A 16,746-nucleotide genomic window follows, 5' to 3' on the forward strand; every position below is an offset into this window, starting at 1 on the left:
GGAGCCTGATAGGAGTAATAAGGGGGCCAAAAATGTCACCATCCCCTGAGAAGCTTTCCACTTTCTTCCATGATCTACAAAGGCCACTTTTTTCTCCTACTCTTTCCTTTCTTCCACCTCTCCCCCTACTCCACTCTCCAGCAATGCCTCTTTACTGACCTCTTGTCCTCCAGCACCTTCCTTCTGGTCCTTTACTGACATGCCATCCTGCTTTCACCTTGGTATCCAGATGTCCTCCTCTCCTTCCTTCTTGTATCATGCTCTCCTTCATGTCCCATAATATTTCTCTACCCTTCTTCCTTCCCAACGGAATTTTAAAATCTCCTGGAGGGTCTCTCAAATTCTTGTCTAAAGGATGTGTTCTCAACTTACCCTGAGAGACCTCACGTCCCTTCGTGCCATGCCCGAGAGGCATCTTTCATCTTCTTGCTCCGAGGTACTTCACTCACACTCCCCTTCCTCCTCTTTACAACAGACTCTGCCTTCCTCTTAAAGGATTATCCCTTAATCCTTTGCACCTGTCTTTGTTCTGTGATCTTCTTATACCCCTTAGACACTTGTATTGGCAGAGGGTAAATCATTGAGGGATGTATTTCCAAATGTTCCAGACCTGGCCTCCCGCTTGCACTGACACTTCTGGTTAATTGCAGAGTTTTGAGGACGATGAGGATGTTGCTGATCAGGAGCCTGTCTGTTTTCGACAAGTCCAGGAGGCCAGCACCAGCCACAGGACCACTGAAAACCAGGTGTGTGTATGTGTGTGTGTTGGGGATGAAACAAATACAATTGATATGCACCATAACGTATTCTTGTGACAACTCAATAGTCTTACTAAGACCACAGAATAGTCTTACTAAGAAGAAGGAGGAGCAGGGTGAAGGCTAAATTGAAAAGAGAGAATAAAGACACCTTATGGATTAAACTGCGGGTAGCGGCATGCAAGGGTCAAGCTAGAATATTTTGGTTGCTTATTGGGGAGGGCTGTGGAGTAAGATCTAGACCACTGCCAATACCCATTGAAGAGCAAACTTGGGTTGGGTATATTGAGAATTTATATGCCAGCAATGGATTGGTGTTTGAATATGGTAGAACATATGTGGATAGCTCTCCATATGGACCGCCGTCCGAAAAGGACATTGAACTGGCGATTAAGGGCTTGCGTTCTTCCGGAGCAATGGGTCCGGATGAGCTTTCCATTTCGGTCATAAAACGAAACAGTGAGATGTGGAGTAAAATTCTCTTCCAGGTTTTTAGCTTTTCTTTTTCCCGTAAATCCGTTCTCCCCTCCTGGAGGGGGAGCATATTGGTCCCCCTTCACAAGAAGGGAGACCGTGATGCTCCACACAATTACTGTCAAATTGCCCTTTTTGGACGCCATAGGCAAAGTCTTTGCAAAATGCCTCCTTAAGCTGATCAATGATTGGGTGTCCAAGGGTGAAATCCTGCCCCTCGAGCAGACTGGGTTCAGGCAAAGGCATGGTACTATGGACAATTTGACGGCATTGCAAGTTATAACAGAAAAATATATCAAGGTCCGAGGAGGGAGAGTCTATGGAGCTTTCATAGACTTCTCCACAGCTTTTGACAAAGTAGGTCGCTCTTTGCTGTGGAGGAAATTATCGGACCTTGGCATGCCGTCTACTCTCCTGGAGCTAGTCCGGGCTCTCCACTCTGACACCTGGTGTAGAGTCTTGTTAGGCGGGGAAAGGGGACTTTCTCAAGTAATTTCTACAGCCAATGGGTTAAAACAAGGCTGCCTATTGGCCCCTTTATTATTTCCCCTTTATATATCTGATCTGCCGCATGTTTTGTCCTTAAGTGAAGGAATTTCACCCGTTCTGGGGGTATACCGATTGTCTGTTTGATGTATGCAGACGATATATTAATTCTGGATTTAACACCAAAAGGATTAAATAACCGTCTACAGGTACTTCATGAATATGCAGAGGCACACCATCTGAAGATAAATGTGTCAAAAAGTAAAGTAATGTGCATGACGGGAAGGAAAACGTTGAAATATGTGAGCTTTCCTTGGTCTGTAAGTGGAAAAAGATTGGAAGTGGTAAAATCTTATGTCTTCCTCGGAAAAACTATTGTTGGTAATCTAAGTGAAAAGGCTCACATAGTAAACAACACCCGGAAAGCAGTTGCCCAAGGTAAAAGTTTATTTTCCCTTTATAATTCTACAGGTAGAAGACACTTCGCTATTCTGCTAGAGGTTTATCGTGCTAAAATCCCAGCATCGTTACTCTATGGTATTGAATTACTTGATATAAGAAACTGGGGTTTCTTAAATACCACGGAAGACAAAATTTTGCGGTATTTAACCACGGTTAATACAGCGTGCTCTACAGCCGCTTTTAGGCTGGAATTTGGCCTACGTAGTAGTTGGGTTCAGGGCCTAGCTTCGATAGTGCGTTGGGTCTTTAGCCTCGTGAGGGGAGAACCAGGTACTCTAAGACACCTCATTCAAACTGAGTTGCTAGGAACTTTTAAAGAACATTCTTTAATTGTAAACAACTTTAGAACTGCAGTTGATCTTTTACAACTTGATGAATCAGTTCTTTTTACTTTATCTGCATATTAGCTGAAGTCCATTTTGAAGTTGGCGTCCTGGAAATTAAGCTTTAAGATGGATAGGGAAGCCTGTATCTTGAAGAAAGGTGTCTCTCTGGTCATCGATACCTGCCTAATGAGAAAAGCACAATTATACGTCACCTTGAACCTTCCACATGGTATACGTCGTTTTTTGTTTCTATTAAGGCAGGATTTACTTCCTTTGAATAATTTATTGTCCAGATGGTACGGCTCCTCAGCTATGTGTAATTTCTGTAATGATTCAACTCAGGATATCACCCATGTGCTCTTTGTGTGCCCGGCCCTACTTTTGCATAGGCGTAAGTGGTTGAGACCAATTTGTCTTCAATTAAGTATTCTCTCTGCCTCTGCATTTCTAGACGCTATTTATAATCCCCCCAATGAAATGTTTTGTCATAAAATTTTTAACTTTTTCAAAAGTTTTTTAGATATATATTAGAGGGTTTTAAATGTTTATTCTCTTTTGTGATTGTATGCAAATGTATTTGTCCTTGTCAATCTCTTATGTGGATCTCATCTGAGTTCCGAAATCATAAATAAATAAACTTGAACTTGAACTTGTGTCAACTCATCTCGCACACTTCATGTTATAAACTGGATCAAAATTGATGTACTACACACCGCATTACAGACACACTCTGCATCTCACATATAATATTGTAAACAATACATTGCAGAGTGTTCATCACTGGTATGGATGGTCCTCTAAGGGGGGCAAAGTGATCCAAGCTTGATACATTCTAGGAGGGGGCTCTAGTGAGATCTTTGAGAAGAGGGCAGATGTGTTTGTATGTCTATTGGTTGGCAAGGATGACAGCTGCATGGAGAGTGGCCTTCTAAAGGGGAGGAGGCAAGAGTGGCATGGGGTGTAGGGGGCTAGTACCCTGAGTGCCGCCTCTGTCAATATAGGATATAACGAAAGCTTGCACCATGGAGTGGAAAGTGTTGGAAGGAAGTGATTGATTGTTGATAGGACACTAGTTGGCATTACATTGTCTTGACTTCTTTCGTCACTTGCTCCTTAAATGAGGGTTCGATTTGCATATTTGGGTGCAGTATTTTGCCACGGATGTGGTCATTACTGATTTACTTAGCATTGTTTGGGAAGGAAGGGGGGATTTAGCCAAATGCATGTTAAAAGCCCAGTATTCCCAGTATTTGATTTGGGGTGGAGCTTTCCACCATTTGAGCAGGAACTCAAACTTTGTCAAGATAAAAGGTATACCACTTATTTTCATGGCTGGATAAGTGTCCAGCCCCATAGTAGTTGGTATACATCAGATGCTGATGACTGGAGCCAGTACTGAGCCTTGTAGGGGTTTTTTAATGATGGAGATTAGAATTGATTTCTGTTGTCAACTAGGAAGGACATACTCCAGGTGGAGTACTGTTTCAGTGATGTTCATGCTGGTGGAAAGGGCGTTGGGAAGCATTTAGTGATCAATCTGGGTGAAGGCCACGAAGAAATCCAAGCGGGCCAAAAGGCAAGGGTCAACTTTGTGTGATAGCCTCAACAACCAAGTGTGTTGTATCATGCTGTGAAATGGGCAGACACTTGGATGGTTTTCCGTAAAAGAATTTGACCCGGGCGATTTATTTTTGCATTGAATGGCCACTGTTCGTCCCACGATTTTGTGAAGGAAGGGTGTGTGGGAGATGAGGCAGTAGCCTTTTATATTGCCGCTGCCGAGACAAGTTTTTTAAATAAGGCACTGATTTTGCTAGTTTTAGGAGAAATTAGGAATATGCTGGTGCAGAATGAGCAGTTATGGTATTCAGGTAGGGACAGAGTGCTGTTGAAGAGAGTGCTTTGTTAAGAGAGGAGATGGAATATTTCTGTGCTCTCTATGAGGTTCTGTTGAGGAATTCCAGGAAGCTTGACTAAGTGACCAATTGCAGTTTGGCAGATGTCCTGTTCACAAAAAACAAATTTGTAGAACAAGGGTCTGAGGGGAACCTTTTAAAGACCTGCTTGCATCCTATCCCCCGAATCTCTTAATCACAAAACACAAAGGATGCTAAGGGTCTAGAGAACTTTATCGGCTCACTTGATAAGTGGTGTACGAATATTAATCCTAATTTGGATATACATATATGTGTGTACTTTTTACCATATATGTGTGTGTTTTTTGGAAGGAGAGAGACATATGGATATATAGATATATAAACCCATCAACCCACTCATTGGTGGAAACTCGTCATCTGGGTTGTTTTTACAGATTGGTACCGTCCACACTTAGCCCACTTCGTGATTGTGGGATAATAGTGTGAATGTAACAAGAGCGAGAAAAAAGATGTCTCGGCTGAGGGGTTAGAAGTTGCAGTTCATGAAAAAGGTGTGAATATAAAGAATAATAAGTATAATAATAATAGTGTCCACGTAGACACTATTGATAGTAATATTTGTTGCCATACTATCTCCACTTACTGTTTTTAATCTTGCCATTATGATGACCATTATATTAAAATGTGTTCTTCGGCACCACAATAGGCAATTTTAATCACCTTTATTATTCTTTATATTCACACCTTTTTCATGCACTGCAACTTCTAACCCCTCAGCCGAGACATCTTTTTTCTCGCTCTGGTTACATTCACACTATTATCCCACAATCACGAAGTGGGCTAAGTGTGGATGGTACCAATCTGTACAAAACAACCCAGATGACGAGTTTCCACCAATGAGTGGGCTGATGGGTTTATATATCTATATATCCATATGTCTCTCTCCTTCCAAAAAACACACACATATATGGTAAAAAGTACACACATATATGTATATCCAAATTAGGATTAATATTCGTACACCACTTATCAAGTGAGCCGATAAAGTTCTCTAGATGTCCTGTTCAACCAAACCTGCAAAGTCAACAAAGTAGTGGTTATCGATTTAAAAAGTTACATGTTGGGAAGATAAGGCTGGAGTTAATGTAAATGATTTGTTCACAGCCGTGTTTGCAGATGAGATGACAACATGTTTGTGTAAGAGAGAGGTGTTTAAAAGTTGTTGAGTTGTGAGTGCTGTCCTAGAGAGGGTGGCTTGGGGCATAATAGGGTGGCTACCACCCGGTTCTTGTAAGCACAGTTGTTTTATTATGTTAGAGCCACCTAGGATGAGGTCACCAAAGATGCAGGTGTATGAGCAAGGGCAGTTACAAATATTTATGAGAAGAGTGAGTATTTGTGAGCACGAGGAACGAGTGGGTCATGAAGGCGTGAGAGGGGGAACAGCAAAACACACAAGGTGATAGACGGAATGTTGCACATTGGATCAACATTCACCCCCGTCACAGATCTGGGTTTAACCCATCGTTATTTTGCTCACCACGCCACCCCAGTTCAGACATGGCCATATGCAAATCAGTCTTGACCCTGTGCCTCATGGGAACAGTCCAGCCCGAACTGCCAAGCCATGTCTTCCCTGGACCGAAATCAAGCATCCTAGGACTGGTTTCTGGCTATTAGCCGTGAGAGGGGGGAGTCAGTGGTGTTCTTGTCTATGCTGTGTCTTTGCCAGTAGTTGTATGGGTATGTTTGGTTTTATGTATTTTGCTTGCAGGGAGAAAGAGATGGTGGTGGAGGCCTCTAATAAAAGTCGAAGCCTTCCTTGTGGGGGAATATAAGGCTTTCGAGCCCTGGCCTTTTCCGTGCCTTAATCGACCAATGATTGGAGACAACAAACTTGCCCTTGGCCTTTATGAGCTTTTGCTAAGGCTCCTGGGTAGGAGCACCTGGGAAAAACAGTTATGAGGCACGGGATGTAAGGCACATTATCCGAGAGAACTAGTGACAAGGGAGTAAAGCAGCAGTTTCTGCCTCATATTTGTAGTTTGCTCTTCCTGCGTTGGAGTCAATCTAATTACAATTTATGTTCGAAAATCAAAATCCATATAATGATTACCATGTGATTAACACACAATGTATACATTATTAGAAATTATTTTGTTCATACATTATGTATTACACTAAAACATCAAAACAATAGATTGTAAAAGATTTGCATTGCAAATTTTGAAATAAAGATAAACACTTCCTTGAAAGGGGACCAGTTTCTCTATACTCTATAGACCCTATAATCAGTCACAAACCCATTGCAGCCCATATTGTTCATTTTATTCATCACCATTGCCTAAGGCAAGAGGTTCCTCACAGGAAGCACACATGGGAATCACCTACAGTTAATAGCCACACACAGGGAAGTTTGTAAATCCTAATTCCAGATTTTTAAACACCGGCATTTTTCGCCGTTTTATTTTTTCATGTCACAAAAGAATAAACAGTGACTATTGGATTCCATCCTTTTGTTTACAAAACTGTTCAAATTGGGGAGCAAGACCTGCTATCAATTTTAGCTTTTAGTGGTAGCAGGATTCAATTTTAATCTCGTTATTGTAGTCCTGGCAGAAACACATTTTCGACGTTGAACAGGGTGCTTTCAAATGACCTGAGCAGTAAATATGCTGAGCAAATTCCTTAACAAACTTTCTTCACTTTTGCCTGCCATTTTATAGCAATACAATTTTACCGATTTTTTTAAAGTTGGTTGAGTTGAAGATTTCATTTGTTCATTTCAACCGATGAACGTAGGGCATTGCTGAGTCACTACAGGAGTACACAGAATGGTTTTTGCCCGTAGCGCTTGAAAATTTTGCCAGATAGAAATACAGGAGCCATGTGAATAATATGACTAAAAAGTATAAACCCTGTTCTCGATGGATCAAAAATTTGGATAGTACCCGGGGAGCACCAACTCTTTCGCTAGAAATATGTTTTTTTCTTGCTGTAATGTTGTGAGGCTAGAATATCCCCATATGTTTCTCCTGTATGTCCACAGAGTTTGTCCAGTTTTCATTAGGGCTTCTATTGGCCATCAACGAAATTGATGCGAAATCTAACTATCCACTGTTTATCTAGCCATTTATAATTGATGTTCCATGATTGGTCAAGTGAGCTTAGCAGTCAATGACATCCCAATTAGCGAAACATCTAACCACTTTCCATGATAATATTTTGAGCCATGATATGTTTTGCCTTGTTTTTGCACGGGCTTTAGCACATAACCTTTGACCTACGGACATTTGCAGTTCTGGACAGTCACATAGAATACATAAGTCAAGTAAGTGCTGTAAGTAAAGGGGAGCTCTAGCAATTACAATGGTGCAATCCTACATTAAGGGTGGCATGTGTCTCCCATTTATTTTGGAAAAATCCTTGTTTAACGTATGAGGGTATAATCTAAAATTCAAATAGATTAAGTATGCACCCTTGCCTTACAACCCTTCTTTATTTAACCCAATTAGTTAGTTCTCCCAGTAGGCATATCTTGCATAATTCTAGAAGCACTGTATCACAGCTATATAACTTCTAATAACTATATCCACCACTAGCCGATCAGGACCCGTAATCTATTCGGAAACAAAAGACACACAATTGATGGGCGAAATGTAGAACATTCAACCCCAGTCAAGAGATCTGGGTTAAATCCATCTTTCTTTTGCTCACAGTGCCACCCCAGTTTAGACCTGGCCATATACAAATCAGTCTTAACCCTGTGCCTCGTGGAAACAAACCAGCCCGAACTACCAAGGCAGGTCCTCTCTGGACCAGAAACAAGCATCCTAGGACCGATTTCGAGGTTTCACCCCTCATCAGCCAGGATAGCTGGAATCCTGTGGCACAGTGAGCCCAGGACCCACGTTTGGGCATATCCGGCACACTTAGGGCGAGAAAGCAAAAGACACACAATTGATGGACTGAATGCAGAAAAAATCAAAATATTCACCCCCAGTCACAAGATCTGGGTTAAATCCATCATTTTTTGCTCACCATGCCACCCCAGTTTAGACCTTGCCATATGCAAATAAGTCTTGACCCTGTGCCTCGTGGATACAGTCCAGCCCTTTTTGCACGGTTATCCCTAAACTTTTTGCTTCTTCCTCCTATTTTTTCCTGATTTATGTGTCAGTCCCTAGTAACATGCACTAAATGTGCCCGAGCCTGTGAATCAAAAGCTGTTAGTGGGCTGCAGCACCGATTTGTGCCTTCCACACAAACAGACCATAAATGTAACTCGGCCCGCCATTGCAGAGCCTGTGTGAAGTCTGGGACTGCCATGTCGACTTGGCAGGTGCACTCACTTGCCAGTCCCTGAACCTTCCTTTTTCTACATGTTAGTCACCGGAAGGTAGACCCAAGGTACCCCTGTGGGCAGGGTACATTGTATTTGAAAGGTAGGACATGCCCTGGTGTGTGTGACTTGTCCTGATAGTGAATTACAGTCAATTTAGTTTTTCACTATTGCAAAGCTACCTGTTCCCATAGGCCAGAATGAGCAGTTTGATTATAACATATTATTATCCTAACTGACCCAGGGAACAAGTTAGAAAAACGAGTTTAGTATGCCTGAACTCAGAATGTTAAAATACATCTTATAGTGAGGGTGATTTTAACATTCTGTGTTTGAAAATACCACTTTTAGATAGTAGGTATTTTCTTGTCTAACCATCCAGTATGCCTCTGCTAGGTTGTGTATTCCATGTCTGGTTTGTGAGTGACAGGGGGCTGGAGAGGGCTTTGGCTCCAGCAGTCTGATGGGTCATGGCTGAGCTGAATCGGTCCTCCATTGATTAGAGAGTAGGGGGAGGAGATTTCCTTTCACTTGCCTGAGCCTTCAAAGAATAGAGAGTAGGGGAAGGAGTTTTCCTTTCAGCTACCTGGGCCAGGTCTGCTTTCTACAATGCTGTCTCTACCTCCTGCCAGGAAGATGCACCAGGGAGGACAGAACTGGCCAGGTACAGACACTCTCTGCCATCAGAGAACAAAGGATTTGGTGGTATAAAAATTGGGGCCCAAACCCCAGAACTTTAGAACTCTTTTGGATCAAGAAGACTGCCAAGAAGAAGAGCTGGAGAAGCTGTGAGGAGGAACTACCACTCTGCTTTGTGATTTGCTGTGTTGGCCTGCAGTGGCTGCTTCTGTCTTGGGCAATGAAGGGACTGGACTGAACTTTCTGCAATCTACTTTTGTGAGTTTCTCCAAGGGCTTGAGGTAGAGATTGCACCCTGTTCAAGAAGTCTCAGGAACGCAAATGATTCAAGTTTTTCTGCCCTCAGCACTGGGGCCTGTGGGTTTTGTGCTGCAACAGAAGAAAAAGCAACCCAACGCCATCGAGACGCCGCTGCTGACTCCGTGTCCTGACGGCACCGTAGAGGACACCGCCGCACCGTGACCCTGGTCTCACCGGCGATGCCTGCTGATGCGCCACCGAGTCGCTGCTCGCACCGCGACCTGTGGGCACCGCACTCCGTACCGCCTCGCTTCACGACGATGCCTTAGTATCCCTGACAATGCCGCTCCAAGCCAAAATCGGCATTGCTGCTTGCACCATGGTTCAGGGGCACTGCTCGTAAAGTTATACGATGCACCGCCCTTACCCCGCACCCAGCTTTGGCCTACCGACGCCGGTGCCATCGACTCCAGTTCGCCAGCCGACGACAGCGCTTCAGCAACGACGCCACCGTTGCCTGCACCACGACCTGCCAGCACTGCGACAAGCACCGCATCCATTTCGAAACACGACCCTTGTCTCACCGGCTGCGCCATCTGATTCCGCCACTGAGCCGCTGCTCGCACCGCGACCTGAGGGCACCGCACACTGCACCAAAGCATATCGCACCGCAGTACCTGATGCCTGCCAACGCCAGCGCTCCTGACTTCAACAAAGAGGAGTTCGACCTGCAACGCATGTGATTTCGAGGGACCCGACGACTCCTGCACCGACCTCCAGAACAGATGCCTGCGGATGCCGTGCTTTTGGAAGCACAGCGAGAGGTCCTAACACCCTGCATTTCAAAAAGGTACTGTTTGCAGGTCTTCCAGACACCGTAGCTGGCCCGCGATGCCGCAGTCAGCCAGATCTGTTTGGATTTGTTTTCTCACGATGCTGTGATAACCCGGACGGAGCTATCAACATCAAGGAACTGTTTTTCAAGGTTAGTTTGATAACTGAAGATTTTTAAGTACTGTATTGCGGATTTTTATCGTTTTTGGTCTTGTCTTAAGTCTATAAAAATATTGGATATTTTTCTAAACTGGTGTGGTGTCCTTTTGTAGTGCTTACACTGTATTACTGTTGGTTATGTGCAATTGCTTTACACACTGCCTTTAGAATAATCCTGACTGCTCGTGCCAAGTTACCAAGGGGTTGAGCAGGGGTTATTTTAGGAGTGTAACACCCTTATCCTGACTAGGAAGAAGGGCCTAGATGTAGGTAATTTCATTTTACCACTTCTTAAATACCGAATTTTACCAAATCGGTATTTAAGAAGTGGTAAAATAGGGGGGGGGGGATGTAGGTATTACAGAATCTGTAAATACCGAATCGTTAAGATTCGGTATTTACCAATTCTGTAAATACCGATTCGGTAATGCCCATTGATTCCTATGGGCATTGAAGCCCATAGGAATCAATGGGCATTACCGAATCGGTATTTACCAATTCGGTAAATACCAATTCCAGAAAGAGTGCAGGGGGTGTCACTTTGACACCCTCTAGCACCCCAAATTCAAGGCTTGTGTGCAATGTGGCACACATACATGCCCTAAGGGCATGTCTGTGTGTCACATTGCACAGGTGTGCATGCACAGATGTCCATGCACACCTGAATTCGGTATTTTACCACACAATAGGATTGTGTGGTAAAATACCGACTCTTAAGGGCCTGTGGCACTGTAAACTGTGCCACCTACATTTGTAATTACAGAATCGGTATATTTACCGATTTGGTAATTTACCGAATCGGTAATTTTACCGAATCGGTAAATATACCGATTCTGTATTTGTCAGCCCCCTACATCTGAAAACCCTAATACCGGTCGGAAATGGCCGAAATCGGCCGTTTCCGACCGGTATTAGGGCTCCTACATCTGGCCAAAGGATCCCTATTTGGACAAAAGTGCAAACCCTTGCCAACTAGAGACCTCCATTTCTAACAAGCATCCTAGGACCAGTTTCGGGATTTCACCCTTCATCAGCCAGGATAGCTTGAATCCAGTGGCACAGTGAACCGGGACCCACGTCTGGCCATACCCGACACTCTTAGGGTAAGAAAGCAAGAGACACACAATTGATGGACGGAATGCAAAACAAATTAAAACATTCACCTCCAGTCAAGAGATCTGGGTTAAATCCATAATTTTTTTGCTCACCATTCCTCCCCAGTTTAGACCTGGCCAGATGCAAATCAGTATTGAACCTGTGCCTCATGGGAACAGTCCAGCCCGAACTGGAAAAGCCAGATCCTCCTTGAACCGGAAATAAGCATCCTAGGACCAGTTTCGGGGTTTCACCCCTCATCAGCTAGGATAGCTTTTTTTTTTTTTTTTTTTTTGAAGACCTTTATTGCAAACGATACAAGTACACAGCAACAGGCCTACAACCCATCAATTGGGCCGGCCGCAATCAAGGTGGTAGCAGTGTAAGAGAAGTACATAGTTAGTGACAGACAACAGTACGTAATAGACATCTTAACATGTTCGTCTCTCTGCATACTAAGTTCCACTTGTATCGTACAATGATGTTGAACACAGTAAATATGGTCTCATTTTGTATTTTTATATAACCAACAATTCAATACCCCAACATCCCCCCACCCCGTATCCCAGGAGTCTGGTCCTGTCAGCTCTACACAGTGCTTAGGGTCTAGTTCTGGCATCATCCATCACTCACTGTATAGCTCAGCAGTGAAGCGCACCTCAAATGCTCACAGTCGTCGAGCTCTGCACTCAGAGCATGGCAGTAGTACATATAGAGCCCACCTACAAGGCTATGGGAGTATGCGGCAGTGGGTGAGTTGTGAATCGGTGAAACCGCAGCAGGTCATTGGCACTTCTCTATAGTGGACCTCCCCAGTCTCGAACTATACCGAGCCTCCCCCTCTTACCGATGAGCCATCAAGCACACTGCTGGCACTATTGTCTCCAGCCAAAGATAGCATGTATGTCGTATACGGGCCCCAAAAATCACACAGGCGTGATCTTGCAGGCAGCCCCTCATAGTTGCATACTAGTTGATCCCTGCAGTACGCAATGTCCTGCAGCCACATCCGCACATCTGGTGCTCGCCTCCCTCCCCAAGCCATAGCCACTCTACGTTTAGCAATCTGTAACGCCAATATAACCAGTCGCCTCACACTTGCAGGCACACCGGAGGTTACGCCCAACAGGCACAGACGGACATCCAGCGTAATCTCAGCAGACGTCATTTTAGAGAGCGCCTCGGTCACATCAACCCAGAAAGCATACACACGCTCACAACCCCAGGCCAAGTGCACAAAGTCCGCCCCATCTACCCCACACCGAGCACACTGAGACGTCTCCCGAAGACCATACCTTGCTAACTGTACTGGGGTGTAGTACCATTGATGTCAAAACTTATAATGAATAAGGCGAAAGTTGCCATTAGCGACAAACCCCCCGGTCATAGAGCAACACTCAGACCACTCATCCTCTGTCAATGGGTCAGGCAAGCACGCGTCCCACCTAGCCTTCGCCGACACCGCACCCCCACCCTCGTCCTCCTGCGAGGCGCGATACAGGCTAGAAAGTAACTTAACTTTATCCGGCGCAGTGTACAGCAACTGCAGGGCACCCGGCGACAATGGTTCCTCTGGATATGTAGGATATAAGGTGTGTATAGCAGCGCAGAGCCGGGCATATATAAATGTTGACATAATGACGTTCGGGGAACGATCCGTCATATCCCGCAATGAGAGAAAAGAGGCACCTGGAAAAAGTTTCCCGACCGTGGTGAGTCCCGCACCTTGTAGTATCTGCAAAGCCCCAATCTCACTGGAGACCGATATCTCCGTGTGATACAGCAGTGGCATATCTGGGGCATATAACGGCAGACGGGCCGCCCGTCTACCCAATTCTTGCCAGGCGTTAGCAGTGGAGCGCACCGTGTCTATTTCTCCTTTCTCAAACACAGAGTGTGAATTGCCCACCATTGCTTTCAATGGAATAGGTAAAACTGCGCTGGTCTCAAGCGCTACATGTGGCGTATATGGCGGAGCCGACAGCCAATAGGCGGCAAATTGCGCCTGAGCGCACAAGTAGTATAGCTTCATGTCCGGGACCGCGAAGCCCCCCAGTTCATATGGTTTCGTCAACACATCCCATTTCACTCTAGACTTCTTGCCAGCCCAGGCTAGCGTGATCAGCAACGACTGCAGCCTAGCAAAGAAATGCGATCTGAGCGGGACAGGAATGTTAACAAAAAAATACAAAAATTTCGGAAGAATCACCATTTTTATGAGCGATATCCGGTCAGCAAACGTGAGCGGAAGGCGAATCCATCGTGCCACCTGATCCTCAAGCTTAGCAATAGCCACTCCATAATTAGCCCTAACGACTTCCTGACTGTCCCTGTGCACCCATATTCCAAGGTAACGCACCGGCTCCGTGGCCCACTCCAACGGGAATTCCAAGGGGAAGGGGGCTGCAATGTCAGTGAGCGGTAAAATAACAGATTTCTCCCAATTTATGGAGAGGCCCGAGTGATGGCTGAAACGTATAAATTCTCGCAGTATCAGTTCCAGATACCTCGCAGGTTCACGTACATATAGGACCATATCATCGGCGTACATAGACACCGCCAGAGACCGTAGAGGAAACTTCAGAGCGGTGTCCGCATATCGCTGCCTCAGAACACACGCTAGCGGTTCCATCACGAGAGCAAATAGTAAAGGCAACAAGGGACAGCCCTGCCTGGTCCCTCGTCGCACAGGAAACGGAGCTGACACATGGCCATTCACCCGCACACGTGCCACAGGCTTCGTATATAGTAAAGTCACCAGCGACGTAAAGAAAAACGGCACCCCCATTCGATGCAGTATCGCGATCATGTACCGCCATGCTACCGAGTCGAAGGCTTTTGCGGCATCTAACATGACAGCCACCGCCGCCAAGTCCGGTTTAAGAAGATGTAGCACCGCAAAGAGAGCCCTCAAATTATGAGTTGTAGACCGGAGGGGTATGAAGCCGGACTGGTCCCGCAAGACCATGACCGGCAGGAGCAGGCGCAATCTGGTCGCCAAAACTTTAGCTATAATTTTAACATCTGTGTTCATAAGGGGCAATGGCCGATACGACTCGCATTTGTTTGGTGGTTTACCCGGTTTAGGAAGTGCAACCAATAGCGCCTCTCTCATTGTGGCCGGGAATTGGCCCTGTTCCACCGCCTCCTCCAGGACCATTGCCAGATGTGGTAGCAATAGATCCACATATTCTTTATAAAATTCAGAAGGCAAGCCATCGGTGCCCGCTGCCTTGCCATTGGGCAGGGACGCTATCGCATCCCGAAACTCCCCCTCCGTTATATGATGCATAAGGAACTCCTGCTGACCCCTCGAAAGCCAAACCAGCGCGACATCTTCAAAATATTGTGCAATTTCATCCTCCCCCGCCGTCTCCTTATATTCGTACATTTGTTCATAGTATTTGGTAAAACAATTTAGAATGCCAGCCGCACTAGTGACAGTAGTGTCCCCATCCTCTATCTCCTGCACCGCACAATGCCTAGCCCAGGGATCCCTTATCCGATCCGCCAATTCTCGCCCTGGCCATCCCCCCTCGCCATAATAACGCGCTCTAGTCCGCTTGGACAGGAATTTAACCTCCTGATTCGCTAGGTCGTTATATTCAGTGACTTTCAGACGAATATCAGCCAGTAAGGTCTCCTCAGGAGTTTCTTCCAGTTGTCTTTCAAGCAACATCAATTCCCTTTCCAACCTGGTCATTGCATCCCTCAACGACGTCAGCACACTCGACTGCAGACCTATACAGGCTCCCCTCACGGTCACTTTGAAGGCTTCCCACACCGTGCACATACTATCAACAGACCCAACATTCTTGTCAAAAAATTCTTCAATAATTGTCCTCAGACGTTCACGCAACACCAAGTCCGCCAGTGTGCCCAGTGGTAGTCTCCAGGAAAAGGGGGCCGGCACATGTGACGGTAATCCCACCTCCTAACACACGGGTGCATGATCAGAAATCGTTCGAGGAAGATGCCCAACATCCATCACCCATCAGCTGACATCCCGGGTCACCAACCAGTAATCCAACCTGGACCACGTGTCATGGGCCGACGTGTAACACGTACCCTCCCTTCGCCCAGGATTTTTCAATTGCCACACATCCACCAAGCCAAGTCCACTCATGCCATCTAGCACTGCATCCGCCGCCTTCTTGCGCGCAGAAGGTCTATCATGTTTCCTGTCTAACGCAACATCAAGAGTGACATTGAAATCCCCCCCACAGATCACAGCCGACGGAGGCAATAGGTAGACCTTGTTCCACAGATTAACATAAAAATCGGGGTCATCAGCATTCGGACCATAGACATTGATCAGCGTAACTAGCGTGCCACATAGTTTACCATGTAAAATTATATACCGACCATTCATATCAATTTCTTCATGCAGTGAAACAAACGGTACATTTTGCTTGATCAGAATTATGACTCCTCGTGCATATGCCGAGTAATTCGAGGCCAGTCTAGTACCAGCCCACTGTTTACCCACAGTTTCCGCCGCCCTTCCCCGTAGATGTGTCTCCTGGATAAATGCCACCTGCGCGCCATGCCTATTCAGGAATGCCAGCATTTGTCTAGATTTCTGCGGGCGATTCAATCCTCTCACATTCCAGGTAATACAGGTAAGTTTACCCCCCCTGTTCATTTAAGCAAATTTCCAATATAACCTGTAAACATTTGAAAAGGTTCAGTACCCCACAGACAGTGCAGAGCAGATGATAAGCAAATAAATCAGAAGCAGCTGGCAATGTCGCACAGGTATCGCCTCCCAGTGACCAAGTTAGACTCAAGTTCTGTCCAGCCCAAACCAACCCCCCACCATAACGCTCAAGCCAGATCACTCTGACCCTCAAACTCAAAAACCCCAACTTCCCCCCTCCACCCACTTCAGCACCCCAAACCTGCCAAAGCTGTCCCCTACCCCCTGAACCCAAAAACCCCAACAGTACAACCATTAAGTCGTGGGGAGCTCCCTCGCGCCAGGGGCGTAGTGGCGCCCAGCCCTCGCTAGCGAACTAATGAAGAGCAGACCGTGGAACCATGTGAACATCTCC

General features: G+C 45.6%; 1 protein-coding gene across 2 annotated transcripts in view; it reads left to right on the top strand.

The window, feature by feature from the left end:
• Window positions 1-16,746, top strand: part of LOC147730800 (PRKC apoptosis WT1 regulator protein-like) — a 196,818-nt gene that overhangs the window by 46,489 nt on the left and 133,583 nt on the right. For both annotated transcript variants that reach the window (XM_086955625.1, XM_086955624.1), the window contains exon 3: window positions 651-746. In XM_086955625.1, coding sequence (XP_086811751.1) covers window positions 651-746 — 96 coding nt within the window. The remainder of the gene's footprint in view (window positions 1-650; window positions 747-16,746) is intronic.

The sequence above is a fragment of the Lissotriton vulgaris genome, chromosome 2_1 (assembly GCF_964263255.1).
Source record: "Lissotriton vulgaris chromosome 2_1, aLisVul1.2, whole genome shotgun sequence".
Lineage (NCBI taxonomy): Eukaryota > Metazoa > Chordata > Amphibia > Caudata > Salamandridae > Lissotriton > Lissotriton vulgaris.